Here is a 14,164-nt window from a genome sequence, read left to right on the forward strand (position 1 = left end):
TTATGTTAAGAATCGGACTCTTTTATTTAAGAAATGTTTTAAATATTAATTTTAAAATTTGTTTTTTTTTTAGAACCTGGTGCTTATAAAATTCTTTTGTGATTTTGTTATCTTTTAAAAAGAAAAAATAAATATACTTACATAATTTTTTTCAAAATCCATAATTAAACCATTTACACTACCTATAAATATAAAATCATCATTATTTAATGTTTTCAAAACATGTTTTTAACAAACAAATTCATGTTTTCAAAAGTAAACAATATCAGTAAATTTTTCGTTTGAAATTTTTTAATGACCTGAACATTTAAGAGTACCTTAGAAAAACACAAATCTATAAAAAATCAACAAAAACATTTATTTATAATAAACAAAATAGATTTATATAAAGATAAATATTTTTTGTTTATTTATTTTTTCAAACAAATGCCTGCTGGTAAAATTGACACAAATCAAATTACTTATTACTATTTCTGATAAGCTTTTAAACATTTACATAAAAATACTGTAATTTTTTATTTACCAAATCACATATTATTAGTAGGTAAATAATTTGAAACCAAGTGTTATTAAATTTGAATGATAGAAAAACTTGTTTTTCTTTCGATTTCAGAGACATTTAAAAGTTTCAAACTGTTTTCCAACAAATAGAATTCTGTGTGTCTTGGCTTTCACAAAAAACTTAAAACATTTGTGGAAAAACTGTAAACATCCTTTTGTTAGTCTTATAATCTTATTATCAATATCTGAATTGTCAGAAAATAACCAACTAGTTTATCTTGCGGAAACAATTTTAATTCTGATATCAACTGATTTAATATTTTTTGTCAATTTTACCACCAGCCACCGATACAAACAACATATAATATTTACAATATGATTACTTAATTTTTTAAATAATATAATTTGAACATACGGATAAGTTTGTTATAGTTTTCAAATAGTTGTAATAAAATAGAATTAAGACGTTATGATTGACTATATGAGTTTATTAATTATTCGTAATGATATAACAAACATTTAATTACAATATTTCATTATATATTATTATGATAATAATATGATTAATTATTATTCTATTTAATTTGTATGTTACACGGTTAAGAATTTGTCAGGTTATGCGTATGTACGTGTAGCCGTTTATAATTATTATTATTACCTAATTTAATATTGTTATAGAAAATAAATCGATTTTATTATTTTAAGTTTAACTTAGAGGAGGGATATAACAATATAAAATATATATTATACACTAGATACGCTGTTTTCATATATATGTCTCTACAGATAAATCCCAACCCAACCTAACCTGCCCAATCCTTTATGCTTCCCGCGATGACCTGATGATAACCAACCTCCAATGGGAGAGGACACCAGATGTATAAGAAAGATAACCTATTTTCTAAGTTGTGGCGTAGTGAAGAAACTGATAAGCCCCTAGGTCCCATGTATGTGCCAAGAATGCAGAGTGACTGTGCTGCACCAGACGTAGTTTAATGTTGTCTGTAATTTAATAGTTTTTTTAATGTGAGAAGTCAAGAACCACTGGTTATAAATATCATCTGCAGTCTAATTGATTTCTATATCATTCACACTATAAACTGAATACATATTTAAAACCTCATCTTCCTCTTGTCTTATTCAGATGGGGTACCAATTATTAACATTCCCTTAGAGCGGCGGTTGGCAGACTTTCAAGAGAAAAGAGCCAAAGGTTGTGAAGGAAACAGAATAACATATAATGGTTAGGAGACTGCTGACCCCTGCCTCAGGGTTGCCTCAAAAAATGTGGAAATTTTGTATAATCCAATAATAATTAGAGGTTATTTGGATATTTGGTATGGCTTAGTAATCCGAACCAACAACGCAGTGATGGGATGCCCAAAATTTGTATTTCCCTAAATTTCACTCCAAAATTTTCCTACATTTCAGAATGCATTTGTGTGGGGTATTGCTCACTCAGTACTGGATTCCCCACAATATTTTCTAAATAGAATTCCAATGTTATGATTCCCCATAATCATTTTTTAAATTTGTAGGGGATGTGGGGTGGCTAGAGAATATCAGGAAAAAGTTATTCCCCACAATATTTGTAGGAATTTCGAAAGAAAAAGCTAAAATCAGCAGCCTAGCCATTCCTAGCGAAAAGTTTTTATAATATTGATTAATTTACAAAAGTTACAAAAGAAGTTTATGCGTTACCTGTAAATGATAGAACATACATACTATCCATTCTTGTATCTATCCTTGTTCATAAGAGAAATGCTTGATTTCAACACCTCAGAAGCCCGCAGAGAAATATTTTTAGGTAAACATTTCAAAAAAAATTAATCCCTGGTACTATACTTATGTTAAAAGAGATTAACTTATTTTTGCCTAACAATTATACTCGTGAGAAATCCCAAACACTTTTTTATGCTCCGAAAGCGAGGACTTATGCTAATCAGAAGGCGCCAATGAACAGAGTGACTAAACTGCGATTCTGCATTGACCATTGACATTTTCAACGCCACTTACAGACAGTTCAGCAACTATCGTCACAAAATAGTAAAACTGACCCCATGACCTTTTTATACTCACATTACATGTATCTCAAATTTGTAATCTTTTCCATAATGTCCGGTGTATTACCGTTTTACAGATAACGTGACTAAATAAATAAATATTGTAGCCCTTTCTGGTAAAATTCACTTTTTATATCTGCACTCGCGGCTTTTTTTCGGCAAGGAATTCTATTTAAAAGTAATGGTGATTGTTATTTTATTATTTAAAAGTAATGGGGATCTGGGGGGAAGGAGAGAGTAATTTTCTCAGAATTGTATAGATATTATTTAAATCTTAAAATATTGTAACAGAATAATTTTTTGTTTAAATGCGGATAATATATTACCGAATAGTTTTCTAAGATTACAATTATAGATTATGTGATATAAAAAAAAAACTTTTTAAGTATGTTACAAAACTCTGATTTGGGGTATGTATATTACCCCCTCTGGAATGGAAGGGTTAAAAGGTAACAATTAAAATAAAATAAAGTTTCTATAGTTACTGTTTAATTTGTTTATTTGAGAAACCATTTGATCAGATAAAAAGCCAGAACACCAAATTAAACCACAAATACTAATACATAATGCATATGTACTAAATATAAACTACATATTACAATGCATGGAAATAATTACTATCTAAGTCTGATTACAATAGTGTATTATAATTAATTAATCTCGTTTGATGTCACTTAAAATATTAACTAATTAAAATAGTACTAAAAACAGTACTAAAAATATTGATCAAAATAATTAATATTCATTACTACCCGTGAAAAATTACAGGAATACTTTTTTTCCATAATTAAATTAAATTTCAAAATAGGTAGAATGTAGGCACCTTCTTTTTTCCAAAATCATTAAAAACATGCAAGTCCCTTTTATTATAAAATTAGTAGAATGTTCTAAAGCTTAGCACACTGATCTTTGTGTGCTGCCAAAGCAGGAACTAACAAACGAACAAACTTTCAAATTTGTATTAACTTAACCTACAATAGCGACGACACAAACGGCAAAATTAAGTATGTAATTATGTATGTATAATTTAATAAAATGTTGATTTAAAATTTGTTTTAAAATATGCAAAAGGTTCCTAACAACCTTCATATTTTGTGAGTACTTTCAGCATCACAAATTCTACAATAATTATAATATCCCAAGATATGAATAATAATAATAAATTGAACAAAATGTTTAAATTGAATATATTGGAACATTATACCTGTTAGATTTTTTACATTATTTGAGAGTATAGATAACAAAAACAAAGGGAGATAAAGCATGGGAGAATGCGGACTGTAGCCTGCTTGTGACCAAACTTCATGGATTATCAAAAGGCCTATGTATACAGATGAGATTTGCCGTTGTAAGGATGAACAATATTGACGACATGTTTGTATGTGCAGATTCATACTAATTACGATTCGTGACCCATCACATTTTTTTTTATTATCAATATGTGAGTGTAATAAATATATCTGTGGCCAATTCTTAAAAGCACAGCTTGACCCTGTTAAATTTACAGATGGCCAGAGGTGGAACTAAAATTACACTTCGTTTCAACTTAATTACAACAAGAAACAACTATTTACACGCACAAAATAGATAAGTAGGTTTGTAGTTTGGGTTAATAAATAATTTTTATGTATTTAGATTAAAATGAAATTTTCTACAAGTGAAAATTGAACTTTGAATAAAAACGAAACTTTAGTGCACCTTCTAACATCTCTCCCGGTGTAAAAAAATGTTGTTTCTTGTAGTAATGAAGTTGAAACGAGGTATAATTTCAATAAAGGGCCGAACAGATTAGGCTATAAGCGTTTTATATAACTCTATATAGCTCGCCATACAGTCGAATACAGACCTGTTACACCTAAAAAGATGATTTGTTATAAGTGTTGGCATTGTGACGATATGCTCTGTAATCTGCTAGCCAGGTGATATTTTAAAATTATGAGTAGGCATGAGAGGGGGTCAGAACAATTTACGGAGCGCCGTAACTACGCGACTGTCATCTGCCAAAGTGACAGATCCCAAAGAAATGATATTCGGTGGCAGTCCCCAATTGAACTGATCCCCTCTCCTGGGTAAGATTATAGTGTAGTGTGTCACCCCAACATATAATATGTATATAATCAGCGCCCTTGGGGTGATTTTGAGCAAAAATGGCACCATACAAATCATCCAAATATTAGTATTATTATATGCCGCGCGCATAATATAGCGTAATGTGTCATAATAAAGGCCTATTAAAAGTGGGGCAATTAGGTAAATATCCAGCCATTTTTTAAATCCTCATTTACGAGCTGCAAAATTACGCATGTCAAGCTGAACCATAGTTTAGATATAAAAGCACAATTCTCAAATCTCAAACGATTCTGGAAAGTTACTACAGTAGAGCCTCGATAATCCGTACCCAGGCTAATCCGAACGTCGCTGTAATTCAAACTGCCAAACGAGTCCTCTATCCTCATACAGGATAGTGTTGTTTTTAATTAGTTTAGATTATCAAGACTTTACTGTACTACAATATGGCTGAAGTATCAAAAAAAAACTTCAATCGATATTGTTTATGTAACACAGAGCAGGCTATACTTAAATAGGGCGGCGGAACTATCACATTTCATAAAAGGGGGTATAATATAAAAATTACATCAAAATGTTTCATTTAAAATTGTTTACGGCCAGCGTTAAAAAAGAAAAACAAGTTAAAATGACTGTAAATATACAGAAAATACGGACACACTTAATACGCAATTTTAATAATCAAAAATTTAAAAAACACTTTATCAGTAAGGTTAGGTTTAGTTTTTTTTTTAATTTACGGAAATGGAAAATCATGCATTTTAATAAAAATTATATCAATATGTAACATTTAAAATGTTTACGGCCTGCGTTAAAAAAGAAAAACAAGTTAAAATTACTGTAAATATACAGAAAATATGGACACACTTAATACGCAATTTTAATAAACAAAAATTTAAAAAACACTGTATAAGTAAGGTTGGGTTTAGTTTTTTTTTTAATTTACGGAAATGGAAAATCAGGCATTTTAATATACATTTCGTTAAAAAAATTATCATTTGACATCTTTTCTTTACACCATGTTTTGACATAATAATATTAAAATAGTTATTTTAGGCTAGTTTTTTTATTTATTTATTTATTAAACCAAAACTAATAACCAATTTTAGGAACAAAGGTTCATATTTTGAGTTGAATAAGAGAAGAAAAACAAGTAATCTTAAAACTTTAACATCAGTAACAATGGCCGGCAAGTGAAAAATTAATTTTAATTTTCACGAAATAACCATTAAAATCCATTATTTTCCATTTCCGGAAATTGAAATTCTTACTTCTGATTATTATCTAACTGATACATACTGTTTTTTTTCTATTAAAAGTGCGTATTAGGCACTATTAATTTTCTGTACATTTACAAATATCATGTTTTACTTCAACAAATATTGAATGAAATAAGTTAGAGAGATTCATCCTCTTATTGTTAGAATCGTTATATTTCGAGTTAAACCTAAGAATAATAATAATAATGCACAATAACATACATTATCAAATCATTGCGTACGATTAGTCAAGTAGACAGTACATTGCAGCTAAACTAATTACAAATACATTTTAAAAACTACTTTCGATTAATATTAGCTAATTTGTATACGTATATCGATTTCTTCAACTGTCGCAAATTGTCGCACTAAAAACTGCAATATTATTGTTTTCTAATAACATTTTATCGCCATACTAATATTAAATTAATTAGGTATTTATAATAATCGTCAAAATACTTTGACAGGTCCATAGAAAACGATAATTTATAATACTAAAGTGACCAATACACGCGATGAAATGTAAAAAACACCGACAAATATATCATAGAGAAAACTCGCAAAATATTTGAAAGCTTTATCTATGATTGTCGAAGTCAGCGTCGAGGTCACTGAACTCCTAAATGTTGAAGAGCATTTCAAAGCACAAACTGTAAAGGAAGACCGCTGATAGATTCGCTTTGATATCTTTCACATAAACGGAGCTCTCAGTGGCAGGACCATATCCATGTTTTCTAAGCGATCTTCATATAGTTCATTCTGAATTAATACTTTTGGACACTCTTTTCCGTATAATGAAGTGTGTGCCAAGACCGAGTTGTTTGGCGGTCCGGGGAAACAGCGTGATGGTTAGTTAGTTAGACACTATTTTCAATCGTACCAACATACCTGGCTTTTTCAAAGTTATGTCCAGAATATTACTGCATGCCTAAATAATGTGATTGTGTTCCTCTAATCCTAACCCTAGGGGTTTATCTTGCTCTAAAGATTTTTCTACAGCCCCGTACGGTTTTGGTTGGTTCATAAGCATGAATTCTGCGTGAATCTTTCTCTTGTGTCTCAGCAAATTGCTTTGATGCCTAAAGGCTTTTGAGCAGTACTCACAAAGGAATGGTTTGTCTTTTGTATGGGTTCTGGTGTGATTAATAAGGCCGATTCGCTGGCAGAAGGTTTTGGGGCAAACTTCGCAAGCGTAAGGTTTTTCACCTGTATGAGTTCTGAGATGAGTTTTAAGTTGAATTTTCTGGGAAAACATCTTACCGCACACTTCACAGCCGAACGGTTTCTCTCCTGTGTGGACTCTGGTATGAATAGTCAAAGCGATTTGACTCGGGAAGCGTTTGAAGCAATCCTTGCACGGAAAACGTAAAGGAAGCTTCTTGGGGTTTTTCTTGCGCGCCTCTTTTGCGAAAAACAGATAGTTCTCCTGGTGAGTCACCATGTGTGTGGATAGGTGAGCTTTCTGAGTGAATGCCTTGGCGCAGTGCGGACATACGTGAGTTCGCTCTCCTCTGTGCATTCTCATGTGTCTTTGCAAGTGGCTGTGTTGTGTGAATGACTTGGAGCACTGTTCACATAGATATGGTTTCTCTCCCGTGTGCATTCTCATGTGATTTCTCATTACAGTTATCTCGCGGAACAATTTCTTACAAACTTCGCAACTATATTTAGTGGCTCCGTGGCTGCTCTTATTATGTCTTGATAATTGACGTTTCGTTTTAAATGGTTTAATGCAAAGGGTACATTCCCAAATTTTTTCCTCTGCGGGAGCAAATACGGGAGCTCTTTGTTTTTGTTTGTCCTTTTCTTTACCCTTTTCTCTTCCTCTTCCTTTTTTCTTAATTGGTAATTCTATAATTGGCACGTCTTCATCAGATGTATCTTTGCTATCCGATTTGACTATCTCGGCAAGAGGAATATCATCTTTTTTTCGTGATTTTTCAAGCATGATCAAAGGCAGGCTTTCAGATTCTGAGCTTTCCCGGCGCTCCTTTTTTATGTCGGGAATCCATTCTGCTACAGCGTCGACAGAATTATCATTATCATTATCATTGAAACTATCATGATAATTATCATTACCAATATCGTCGTCGCTTTCGTCGTCTTTAAATTCTTGTTTAAGAGGAACGGAAACGGTTTTCTTGGGTGGGGCTACCGTCAAATCTCGTTCACTTTTAACAATCGGTGTAAAAGTATTTTGAAGGAGTGCAGGTATCGGAACTGTCGGGCCAAAAAATACGCTGTGGTGTTCTAAATAAGAGAATGATTTCTTCGCTGCATGTGCCATGGCATGACTTTCTAGATCGAATTTGAGACTAAATGTTTTAGGACAATCTTTACACATGAAATGCTCGTTAATGGTTTCCATCTCCTTGGGTATTTCTAAAGGCTTTCTTTCCTTGGCTATTTTTATTTCTTTTTTAGCTGCTAAATATTTTTCAGCGTGCATTGTCTTCTTGTGCCGGAGCATGTTACTTTGATTTCTAAACGGCTTAGAGCAATATTCACAGAGAAAAGGTTTTTCTCCCGTGTGGATCCTGGTATGAATGATTAAGGCAAGTTTCTGGCTGAAAGTTCTGAAGCAGACTTTGCAGGAATAAGGCTTCTCTCCAGTATGGGTCCTCATGTGACTTCGTAACTGAATTTTCTGTGAAAACCTTTTTGCGCAAACTTCACAGCCGAAGGGCTTCTCCCCAGTGTGGGTTCTGGTGTGAATTATCAAACTAGTCCTATCCGGAAATGGTTTAAAACAATCTTTACAGACAAAACGCTTCGTTCCTTTAGGATACCGTCTTAATATGTTCAATCTCTTTTTCTCGAGTTTTCCTTCCACGGAGAGATCCATTTCCTGGTGAGTGAGCAGATGAGTTGTTAAATGAATTTTCTGCGTAAAACTTTTTGAACAATATTCACATAAATGCGATTTTTCTCCTGTGTGTACCTTCATGTGCCGATTTAAATGACTCTTCTGAGCGAATGGTTTGGAGCACTCTTCACAAAGGAAGGGTTTCTCGCCGGTGTGACTTCTCATGTGAGTTTTTAAACATCTGAGCGCGCGGAACGTTTTGAAACATACATCACAGACAAGTTTCTTCACCCCGTGATTATTGCTAACGTGCTTGAGAAATAAAGCTTTCTGGGTAAAAGTTTTAAAACAATGTTCACAAGCAATGATCAACGGATCATTAGCATGGTCTTCCATGTGAATATCGAAGAACTTTTTATGTTTGTAAACTTTGTTGCACTCGTTACAGATGTATTGTTCTTCTCGCGTGTGGCGTTTCATATGAGATGCGAGGCCCTTTTTAGTGCCGAAATTTTTCTGACATTCTGGACAAGTTAAAGTCTTTTCAACAGAATCTTCAGGATCTGAAGATGGTATCTTTTTTGAAGTGGGGGACTTCTTCGAAGTTTGGGTCTTTTTCAAGGATGAACTTTTTTTGGAAGATTCTCGTGACGCCTTTGATTTTTTTTGGCCGCCTTCTGAGTGAGACTTCCTGGAATCTCTAGTCTCGGAATGATTCTTGTTATTGACATCTATAAAAAAACAACGTTACATAAAAAACTTTATTCGATTAAACATAAGAATTCATAACAGTGAATAACGTTAACCAGTTATCATGATTAACCCCTTGGGCAATTTTGGAAGATATTCTTCACAGACAGCTACAAACAGTTGCAACTTTGGGAGATTACATCCCAGCCTGACACGGTTTCATAAATGTTATGCCATATAATTTTTTATTACGGTGAGAAATATGATTTAAACAATGGTAGAAAGAGAGTCGGCCGGTGGCTGAGTTGACATCGCGTTTGGGTCCCACCAAGCAAGTCCAAGCAACATTTCCGCTTTCTGTGATGGTAGTAGGTAGTAGATTTTAAAATATTTTCAGGTTATTAGAAGCCCGGGAATGTTTGTATTTCTTTAATTATATTCAATCTATAAGTAATACTGAAATCCGAAATAGTCTTTCATCTGCTTTCAAGAAGATTTTATTTTGAAAAACATTCAGAAACAGCGAATTTATCTAAAAACGAATGTAATGTGAAAATATTTTCCGCGAAATCAAGCATTGCAAAATGTCAGAGGCTTTAGGGGTTAAATAACTATACTTTTAAACCGTTCGTTCAGGGCCGAATTCGGGTGACACTTTGCCTCACTTTCACAAAAGTATCGAAGTAAATTGTTCTTATAATCACGAAAAAAAATAGTAATGGATGCTAGATCTTACTGTGGGTAATTTCCGTTTAATATTTCATCTAGCATTAACTAACTATCACGCCGTTTTCCAGCAGGGATAGACAGAGAGGATGGACCGCCAAGCGACTCGGTCTTGACACACACTACTTGCTTCATTCACATTCATACATCGTCTCATACATACCCTTTTTATTCTGACTCTTGACGAGGCCTTACTCAAGTAGTTAGTTAATTACTCAATTACTTCATCTAGAATATAGGTTAAAAAAAATTATATAAAATTCTGGCATTCAGGAAAAAACTAATCAAGGATAAATATTTTTAAGATTTAAGATAGATATTGGAATCACTAACATGCAAGATGTGTTTTAAATAAGTAGTCAAAAAAATTCACCATAAGCAGAGTTTTCGCCTGAGAGTTTTGGACTCTCCATTTTCACAATGGGTATCCACATGCCGTCACCACCGCTCATTTCTCGAGCTGCATCAACACGTTCTGCCTTCAAGAGTGGATCGTGGTTACCAGGGAACCGAAGAGGTTGCTTGTCTTCATCTGAAGATATTTCCCCATCTTTGATCTCCACTGGAATGAGATTGCTTTCGGCATTGTGCAAGCCTAGAATCAACAATTTTGTTTTAAATCAGTTTCGTAGTAAAGAGAATTGTTCAGCAAGGTACATGTTTTAACGAAGGACTACAGAGTGGACACTGAGGGAAAAATATTGTATTGATATAAATATACTTAAATTCTGTTCAATACGGTAAAATTAAACAAGGAAGATTTTTATTTGCGATTGGTTGATATATGATTCGTATAAACTTACTTTCTACCGACTTTCTTAAAAAATATTACCAATAAATCGTACCAAAAAAATTAAACAATGTTTCCTAAAAGACGAGTATTAAATATGTTGGTACTGCCCACTGCCTCTACCTTCTAGATGTTACAAGAACACGTGCTAATAGAAATGACCTAGGCAACTCGCACAGTGTTTTATTATATTTCTAGCACAGACCCGTGAAAAATCACGGGATGTTAAGTTGAAAGAATGAATTTTAAATGCATTGCTTTTTGCCTTTACCTTTCGAATGAACACCATCAGTCCGTCCTCTCACAGGGCAACTGAAACTGGTTGGCAACTACGGTTGCAAACTGATTGGCAATCGAGCTTCTCTTACAGCGCAACTCAAGTTTACGATTTCACAAATTATCTAAGCTTGTTTAACCAAAGAATGAAGAAGAACACTTCAGCTGTCATCTGTCACTATCATATTGCGTTAAAAAATGTCTGCAGAATCAAGTAATGATGAAGCCGCCATTATTTTTATTTATTTTCTTGCATAATCAGGAAGTATGAGTATGAATAATCGTAAAAACACCGTCCTGAAGAATTTAATGTTTTCCTGCACGGACATATCATAATCTGACAGCTCTGGCATGGCATGGACAAATCGCAAATTTCTTGAAAACGGACATTTAAAAGGGCAACTGAAAACGCGGAGGCGGAGTTTCGAGCGACTGGTTGCGTTGCCGTTGAAAACTGTTTTTTAGTAAGTCGCGCCGTGTGCCGACCGCCATCGAAACACAGGATAGCAACTTGAGTTGCCAACTGGTTTTTTTTTCAGTTGCCCCGTGAGCGGATGGACTTATACAATTTATCCAAAGAAACGTCACATCTCAGTGACAATTCTTTTTTCAAACTTTCTTCAGGCAGGTAGGTGTACCATAATATTAAAAAATAATGCTAATAAGAAGTACATATAGTAACTTGAGTTGCCAATTGGTCTTTTTCAGTTGCCCCGTGAGCGGTTGCACTTAGTCAATTTGAAAAATTACGACCTACGTCAAAAATTTAAACAAAGTAAATACGCATTTCGGTATTTTTTTGTACTTAAGACTACCACACATAATATTCATAATTACCAAAACACTAATTATTTTTAAGAAAACCAAACTAAGAACATAAAAACCAATAAAAAACCTTTTGTATTTTGTCTTTAAGGTATTTTATTACTAATTGTACTGATGTCATAGTTCTATCAACAAGGCACTTGCCCGCCATACTACGCCGTAAAATATTAATTTTGAATTGAAGGAAATAGCTATTAAATGCACTATTTTCCATACTCGTAAATGCAAATAGTTATAGGTGTGAATCAAATGTTTGTTTCTTTTTTAAATGCGTATTAAAAACGGTAGTCTTAAGTAAAAATTTGCCCGCATTTCTACAGAAATATTAATTAATTCAAATAAATAAAATAATATTGGTACCTACTATTGGTACCTATTTTTGAATCGCTCCCACATCAATTCTAATTTTGAAAATCAAAGCAAATCCCAGTAAAAGAGTTCAGTGAACCCGAGTTACGAATAGACACACCACCGAAATTATTGTGTTTATAATGACAATATGTTTTTTTTTTGTAATTGAACTGTAATTTTTATTTGTTAAATTATCATGAATTAGTAGTTACGCTTTGAATTTTCGCGATACATAAAATATTGAAGAGAAAGAAAAAAGTTGAAGAAAAATACTACGAACGAAATAAAATGTATTTTAAATAATAAATAAATATCATTAAAAATGTATTTTAAATAAATATAATTAAATATTATTTCAAATAATATATTTTTAATTTATCCTGACGAAGAAACCATTGGTTTTGAAACATATCGATCATTTTTGATTAAATAGTGGTGTTTACAAAGTTATTCAAGTGATTTTGAAATTATTGAAGAAAATGTATTTTATTTGTTTGTGTTTTTTTTTTTGAATCTTTATTTAGATGTACGCAAATTTTTTCATACATCTAGTAGGAAAATATAAAGAATACAAAAAATAACAATTACATTTTAAGTTAAAAAGATAAAAACACAAATTTATATTATATAAGATATCTAGGTGACTAAAATAATATTGGTGAGTATGTTCAACAATCAAAAATTATTTTTTACATATAAAGCACATGTCCTACGAAAAGTGCTAACGCTTGTGGCTTCCTTTATGACATTTGGTAGGTTATTATAAAGTTCTTGCCGTTTATAAAACGCGCTGTTTTGTGTGCATGAAAGTTTAGTTTTGGGAAGCCTAAAATCTCTGCGTTTCATTTGAATAATAATGTCGGTATGACGTACATAAAATATTAACATAGTAATCAGAAATGGCTCACCACGTTTACGGTAAGTGCCGTCGCCCATGGGGTCTAGTTTATCGGGCCATTCTTCTTTTTTCGGGATTAATCCTCCACAATAAGTACCCGAAGTCACATCCTTGTTTGCTTCACTAAATGGACTCTTTATCTCCGATTTGTATTCCGAATCAGTTATTTCATCAATGTCTGCTAACGACCAGCGGTTTTTCTCTCTCGCCTCCATTCTGTCCAACGTTGGTTCTGTAAGACTGTAACAAAGAAAAAAAATCAAGAGATCTAAACGAATTGGGATATTCACAAAACAACATGTAAAGTTTATTCAAGCTTCAGTTATTTAATAGTGTGTGAATCAATTATTCAATAAATAAAAAATATAAATAACTATTATATTGTTTGAAGTGTCAAATAAGTTTGTTTGACAACTAACATAACCTTACTATTTAATGTCTTCATAAAATCGTTAATAAAAACAAAAATACGCACTTCAGATTGTCATACTTTATAATAAAAGCTGTATAATGATTTATGTTCCTAATTTGCCATTTTATTTTAAAGCAATTAGTGATAAAAGCGTATTTTCGTTAAAACATACTTCGTGACCTCCGCCCAATCGATACGCGTTGACAGATGATCCATAGATAAAGGTGCTTCGCATATCCACCGATATGAATTTTTAGTACTAACTCGGACACATCCAATTCGGTGTATGGGTTATCTTTATCATTTTAACATCAATAGCGGAGGTTGTCTATGTCCATTTTGCTTAAATAGAGTGCCTACGCTTGTTATTGATTTTGTGCATTGGTGCTTGGAAAGATTTATCCTGAAGAAAGAATGAACTGGATCCTGTGTTAAAACATAATCTAATGATATTTTAGAAAGAAATGAAGCTCAGAAAACATATAAAAGTATCGTGATTT

At 32.6% G+C, this 14,164-nt stretch overlaps 1 protein-coding gene across 1 annotated transcript; it reads right to left on the bottom strand.

The window, feature by feature from the left end:
- Positions 1-3,251: 3,251 nt before the first annotated feature.
- LOC149410697 (uncharacterized) lies at positions 3,252-13,863 on the bottom strand. The gene is made up of 4 exons (XM_089648166.1): positions 13,837-13,863; positions 13,263-13,492; positions 10,486-10,707; positions 3,252-9,427 (listed from the first exon to the last, which is right to left on the bottom strand). Exons 2-4 carry the CDS (start codon positions 13,465-13,467, stop codon positions 6,819-6,821), a joined length of 3,036 nt encoding a protein of 1,011 aa, XP_089504292.1. The 5' UTR covers positions 13,468-13,492; positions 13,837-13,863; the 3' UTR covers positions 3,252-6,818.
- Between the last annotated feature and the right edge of the window lie 301 nt (positions 13,864-14,164).

This window comes from Hesperophylax consimilis, chromosome 27 (genome assembly GCF_061612785.1).
Source record: "Hesperophylax consimilis isolate HC1 chromosome 27, BYU_Hcon_1.0, whole genome shotgun sequence".
Classification (NCBI taxonomy): domain Eukaryota; kingdom Metazoa; phylum Arthropoda; class Insecta; order Trichoptera; family Limnephilidae; genus Hesperophylax; species Hesperophylax consimilis.